This window comes from Anastrepha ludens, chromosome 4, assembly GCF_028408465.1.
Source record: "Anastrepha ludens isolate Willacy chromosome 4, idAnaLude1.1, whole genome shotgun sequence".
In the NCBI taxonomy this organism is placed as follows: domain Eukaryota; kingdom Metazoa; phylum Arthropoda; class Insecta; order Diptera; family Tephritidae; genus Anastrepha; species Anastrepha ludens.
In genome coordinates, this window is record NC_071500.1 from 9,854,889 (window position 1) to 9,861,289 (window position 6,401).

At 33.5% G+C, this 6,401-nt stretch overlaps 1 protein-coding gene across 1 annotated transcript; it reads left to right on the top strand.

Moving 5' to 3' along the window:
• The first annotated feature begins 258 nt into the window (after positions 1 to 258).
• On the top strand, positions 259 to 6,096 carry LOC128860153 (inositol monophosphatase 1-like). Its single transcript, XM_054097440.1, has 4 exons — positions 259 to 686; positions 809 to 942; positions 1,006 to 1,374; positions 1,586 to 6,096. The coding sequence occupies exons 1-4, from the start codon at positions 615 to 617 to the stop codon at positions 1,848 to 1,850; spliced, it is 840 nt and encodes a 279-aa protein (XP_053953415.1). The 5' UTR covers positions 259 to 614; the 3' UTR covers positions 1,851 to 6,096.
• Positions 6,097 to 6,401: the final 305 nt, after the last annotated feature.

Genomic DNA, 6,401 nt, shown 5'->3' on the forward strand with positions numbered 1-6,401 from the left:
ACATATTATACTTATTTATATTGCCTAAAAAAAATGACAATATTTTTTTCCAAACTATGCTTAATATAATGTAATGTACTATTTTATCAGAATTATGTCGTAGTTGAAAACCAAAAATATCTCATTTTTAAGTTTTAGAGTTTTTAAAAATATCTCAGTGTTGGAAAAAGTAAATGTGTTGTAATAAATTTAAAAAATTATTGATTAATAATTCATTTAGGTGGTAACACTCATATTGCTCATACGCACAGCGCAACTCTGGGATTTATTTCAGTTTTGTTTACCGGCGAAAGCAAAAATTTTCCATTTCCCTGCTAGCGTAATTAGTTTTGCTACACATTTTCACGGGTTGGTTGTAGGGAACATATTCTAACACGTTTGGCTGACAACTGCCGCTAATTAATTAAATTAAGTAGACCTGATTTTCTCAGTGATATCTAATTTTCGCGAAATATTGTGAAAGTTTGTTTTGTTCCAAAACGGCCTGTTTTCGCATTTCATATTTTTTATTGAGACGTGTCGCTTCGCAGAATTTCGCTTATCTGCCTGTGGAAAATTCTGGCGTATTGAAATTTATACACACCAACGCTTGGAAAAGTACTAATATAAAAAAAATGGGTGACTGCGTTGTTAATTTGGACAAATGCTTTGAAGTTGTGTCACAGTTGGTGGACAAAGCTGGAGCGGTAAGTTTGCGTAGCTTCCATTGGAGGCACACCAACATACATATGTTATATCATGACTGACTGATACATCCTTATGTATGTATGTATATCTTGACCTTCGCTCATCATATATGAACGCACAGTTGGTGGCGAAACGTAATGAAACACGTCAGGAGTTCGAAGAAAAAGCGAATGATATTGATTTGGTCACAGCCACCGATAAAGAGGTGGAACAGATGCTCATTAAAGGACTGCTAGAGTCTTTTCCCGACCACAAGTAAGTTCGCTATTTCATTTAGTTAAGCTATGCATTAACGATTCTTCAATTTTCTGCCTGCAGGTTCATTGGAGAGGAAGAGAGCGCCGCAGGCGGGGCACCAAATAAATTAACAGATGCACCCACGTGGATTATTGATCCGGTCGATGGCACCATGAATTTTGTGCATTCCTTCCCGCACTCATGCATTTCAATTGGCTTGAAGGTGAATAAGGTCACCGAAATTGGCATTGTTTACAATCCATTGGTGCAACAGCGTTTCACTGCGCGACGCGGACAAGGTGCATTTCTAAATGGACAACGCATACATGTGAGTGGGCAGAAGGAGTTGAGCAAATCTTTGATTACCACCGAATTCGGTACAGCGCGTGATACTGAAAAGCTGAAGGTCATTTTCGAAAACTTCCAGAAAATTGTGCCTAAGGTGCATGGGTACGTATCTCACACATGCATATGTATTTGCATACATACATACAGCTAGAAATATTTATTTTAGTTTATTTTTGTAGAGTTTTTTGACACTCTATCGAGTGCGTGGCATAAGCACTTCACGTGCTTTATTGCCTCAACATTACTTGCACATTTGTACATTTATTCGTATGTATGTATGTGTATTAGTTTTTTCCTTCTTGTTTTTTGTTAGTATTCGCATGCTGGGCGCTGCAGCGCTAAATCTATCCATGGTTGCTCTTGGCGCGGCTGATGTTAATTTCGAATTTGGCGTTCATGCTTGGGATGTATGTGCTGGCGAGCTACTAGTGCTTGAGGCAGGCGGTGTTGTCATTGACCCCACAGGTGACAAATTCGATATTATGTCACGACGTGTATTGGCGGCTTCTAGTGAGGAACTGGCACATGAATTTGCTAAACAATTGACGCAATTCTATCCACAACCACGAGATGATTAAGTTCGGACTAGAATGAAGAACATTTTAGGATTGCGAAAGCAAATGTGAGATGCATGCATACCAAAGATGATGATGGTGACAAAAATTAGTAAAAATTATTTGAAAAATATATAACAGCAAATTAATTAATATCTTGTGAAAACTGCGTGTAATATTTGTGCAAATATTAATTCTAAAAAAATATATATAATGTGTGTGTGTGACTAATAAAATTTTATTATCTGTTGTAGTTAACAACCATTGTCAATTAGGTATAAGTATGTGATAAGTATGTATATATGTATGTACTATACACCTGTGTTCACAATGATAGCGGCGCGTCATATTGCAAAGTTTGGATGATCTATTTATTTTCTATTAAATTTGTTTAAATTTTTAAGTTCATACGTCAACAAAAACCTTATAAATTAAAGTTTTAAACTAGGTACACAATTTTAAAAAATCCACAAGTTTTCAATAAAATTCCAATAAACTTTTCACTAAGAATTTTTAGAAATTCTGGGTATGCAATTTCATAGCTCATATAGCTCGGAATTCACAGAGAGAACGTAGGTTCGAATCTCGGTGAAACACCAAAATTAAGAAAAACATTTTTCTAATAGCGGTCGCTCCTCGGCAGGCAATGGCAAACCTTCGAGTGTATTTCTGCCATGAAAAAGCTCCTTATAAAAGTATCTGCCGTTCGGCAGAACTTGCACTTTATCAGACCAAAATTAAATGGGTCTGCATACATTTTTCTAAGAATTCTGATTAAAAGATTTGAAGTTATGACAAAAATATTTTTATTTTCTTCAAAACCAAAAATGGTTTTGTTAATTTCCCCTAACGGTTTAGTATTTATAGCGCTGCGAGACGCAAACATCACAGGTGGTGGCAGTAGACCAACAACAATATTTTGTACGTTTGAAAACAAACAAAGAAAAGGATTGGCAGAGTAGAAAACAAAGAATGAATTTCTCGTTGCCTTGTTTCACTCTGGGCTGACAGCCACATGGACACGACAGAAGAAAAAAAGAGCTGATTTACAGATACCACCATTAATAGATTCGCATTGGAATGCTATCTAGAAAACATAGACTTGAGCTGCTATAGTGTACGACCGCAGACATAAAGAAATTTTTCGAATATTCTGGTCGTTCAAAAATTAATCCAACTAATCTAACCGCACACACAGGCTAAATCAGTGCTTTATTTTCTAATACTTTCTGAGTTAGCTCTAAACATAGAAACTTGGAGGTTGTTACTCACGATTGCACCAGCGATATTAATTTTCATCGTCTATTTTTACAATGTTTTGTTTTGTTTATTTATTTTAATAATCAAATATTTTAATAAACGAAACAAATTATTATTGATTTAGACCAAAATAAAAGAAGAGAAGGCCAAATTTGGCTACTCTAATATTAGCAATTAGGCGGCCGCCGTCGCCGGATGGGTTGGCGCGTGACTACCATTCGGAATCCAGAGAGAACGTAGATTCGAATGCCCAGACAAAAATTTTATTTCTTAACAATGGATCTAAAAGTAAAATAATGAAAACAAAAATATTTTTTTTTGTTTCTGTTTTACACGTTTTTAAAGAAATACCCAAGAAACACTATTTAAACTGAGGCGGGGTCCTTGAAGCTTCCGAGCATTAAATAAGTTCGTAATAGATGAAAAATTGTTTGTTGTCTCTATTTTTATGCACGAAACTCTATTTTGTACTGTAGATATATTTGGAGGAATGTTATTCAAAATAGGTGAAAAGGCTCTCAACTTATAATATAAATATAAGTCGGGAATCTAAAAACAAACGGCGCTCTCTATTTTCTAACCTACGTGAAATTTAGGGTAACCAGAAACACGTAATGCTGTTGTATTAGGTTGGTCTAAATGATGGAAAATTATGTCTAAGGCTTGGTTAACAGAGCTCTAAGTAGTTTGTGCATATAAGGAAATGTAAAATCGTCTTTAACCAGCAAACTTGGGCTTATTTTTTTGTGTTATATTTTTTTTTTGTTTTTGTTATTCAAGCAAAAAATGTTGAACAAAAAAAAGAGGTTGTCTGTAAAGTCGGTTCACTGACGATAGTTTAACGTGACAACGTCATAAGAAAATATTGATGGAATGGTTGCAATTTTCAAAACAAAATTTTAATTTTATTTGTTTGATAGATATTTTGTATGGATATAGAGGAGGGGGTAAATGGAATTGCAATGGAATAGGTCAAGTTACATTTACACAAACGTGAAAAATGACGAAACATTTATCAAATTCATGAAAGATATGTTCAATTTCGATTGTGCTTCAGACGTTAATAAGTCAACAACACTAAGAGGCACCAGCATCGATTTGACTTTTTCAAGACACTTTACACACGAAACAACACTTATACTTTTCCTATCATCGTCCTATTCTCAACAGAGAAATGGTTCATTACCACGCACATAGGAAGAAGGCATATGCAAATACAAATATGTGAATTTATATATGTATGTACATATGCGCATATACATACATATATATGCTCACTCAAGTAGGTGTGCAGATGTCGAACGTTGCCGAATGCGGGGGCCGTGCTCTTTGTCGTTCGTTCCGCGCTTTCGCTTGCAGTTCAAGCAAGGTAACGGCGATTGAGCAAGGTAACGACGAATGAGCAAGATAACGACGAATGAGCAAGATAACGACACAGTTTTTCGTGCGTGCAGCCGGCTAAATCGAATATAAGACGTTATCACGTCAATATCAATGAATTATCCCAAATTATTGTAGTCGTTTTTTAGGTAGGACAGATTTTTTAAGATTTTTTTTTATTTTTATTTTTTTAGTTCTGTATATGCAATCCGCTAAGGTAATATAAACTTGCTGTTTAAGGGGTTATACGCAGTTATGAAGCAAATAAAAGACGGGTTGTCAAGGATTTATCCTGAAGAAACTTCAGAATATTTTAATTTGAAAATTTTTGGCGGTTATAAAAGCATCCTTCAAGAACGTAACGTAAAATTTTTTATTTATGAAAATGTTGATTATAGAGCGCGCTGCCGGCGATTTCTGGAACCTCCTTTAAAAAAAGACGATTTACGGTGTACATCGTAACTCAGGACTGGATTATCTGAAATCAAAAAACCAAACAAATTTTGTTAATATATTAGATTATCTAGTAATTAATCGTTCGGCTAATCAAAATAGTGAATTTTAACAAAATGGCAGCTTTTAAAAGAAATGATTTCGATTTTTACGTTAAAATTTGGCCGTAAATTGATTATAAAATGGAAAATAAGTATCAGATTTACAAAAGGAACGATTAATTACTAGAAAATGTATCTTTAAAAATTGAGTTAAAACGGTTGACCGATCAAACAAGCCGTTTTCGAGATATCGTGTACAGCGTCTAGAAAAATGCCGTTTTGAAAAAAACACGTTTAAAGTTTCAATACCGGTTGACACATCTCCGAGGCATCTCTACATATTTAGGTATAACTCCGAAAGTATTGCTTAGATCTACTTCAAATTTCGTGCGTATACTTTTGAATATATGTACATTACAAAAATGCAATAAAAAAAATCGATTTTTTTGAAAGTCATAACTGCGTATAACCCCTTAAAGAGAGAGAGGAGAGAGTCAGTTGCCGTTAAACTAAATTGAAACGCCTAATTTAGGTAGGCTTAGCCTTAAACTCAGTTAAAAAAAAAATCTCCTCAGTTAAACTAGCACTAAAAAACATAACCTAAAAGCGTTCAAATGCCATTGGCAAATTCTATAATAATCAAGAAAGTCTATGTATTGTAAATAAATGCCAGCAATAAAACACTAATTGAAATTTTTACTTGTCCATGTGTTTATATTTCATACTCTTCCATCATTCAATATCATCATGTTTTTTGCATGTTTGTATGTACGTACACCGTTTTATGTATGTATAGATTTGACTAAATTAATTTATTTAGAAATAAACGTTCCGAGTATCGTTAAATAATTTTCTCTTTTTATTTTAGTTTTCATTTAGTATAAGTGCATTTTGTTATCAGGGGAGTTGCCCCTACATATGTACATACATACACATTATTAAGTATTGCTGCAGTATTTTGTTCTAGCCGTATTCTGTATTTGACTTTCTTGGACTACGAATTTGCTCATATTTGTAAATGTAAATATGTACTTATGTATTGTGTAACGCTTAGTTATATGTATTAACGTAACGTTTTTGTTATCTATCTTTAAGTAGCTGAAAGAGTAAATGGAACTACTTTAAGATTAAATAAATTTTTTTTATTATTTTTATTTTCCGTTTTTATTTATATTTTTATCATCATTTATTTTTCTGGTTTTTTTTTTTCACAGCAAAAGCAAACAGTAGTTTCACAGTTACTCATGCACTTGCAAATATTGCATATTTGCAATTATGATTAAATTTGTATATGCATTGGTAGTTTAGATACGATTATTAGAATAGTTTTGTAAATCCTTATTGCGTCATATATTTTTCAACGATATTTTCGTTTTTAAGGAAGAAGAGCAATAGTTTAATACCCATACATACATATATATTTTTCTATTTAAAATTAATT

Bases quoted from the DNA above. Each gene is read 5' to 3' on its own strand.
- LOC128860153 (XM_054097440.1), top strand. From the start codon at position 615: ATGGGTGACTGCGTTGTTAATTTGGACAAATGCTTTGAAGTTGTGTCA. The intron at 687-808 runs GTAAGTTTGCGT...ATGAACGCACAG, and splicing joins TGGTGGACAAAGCTGGAGCG to TTGGTGGCGAAACGTAATGA. The intron at 1,375-1,585 runs GTACGTATCTCA...GTTTTTTGTTAG, and splicing joins ATTGTGCCTAAGGTGCATGG to TATTCGCATGCTGGGCGCTG.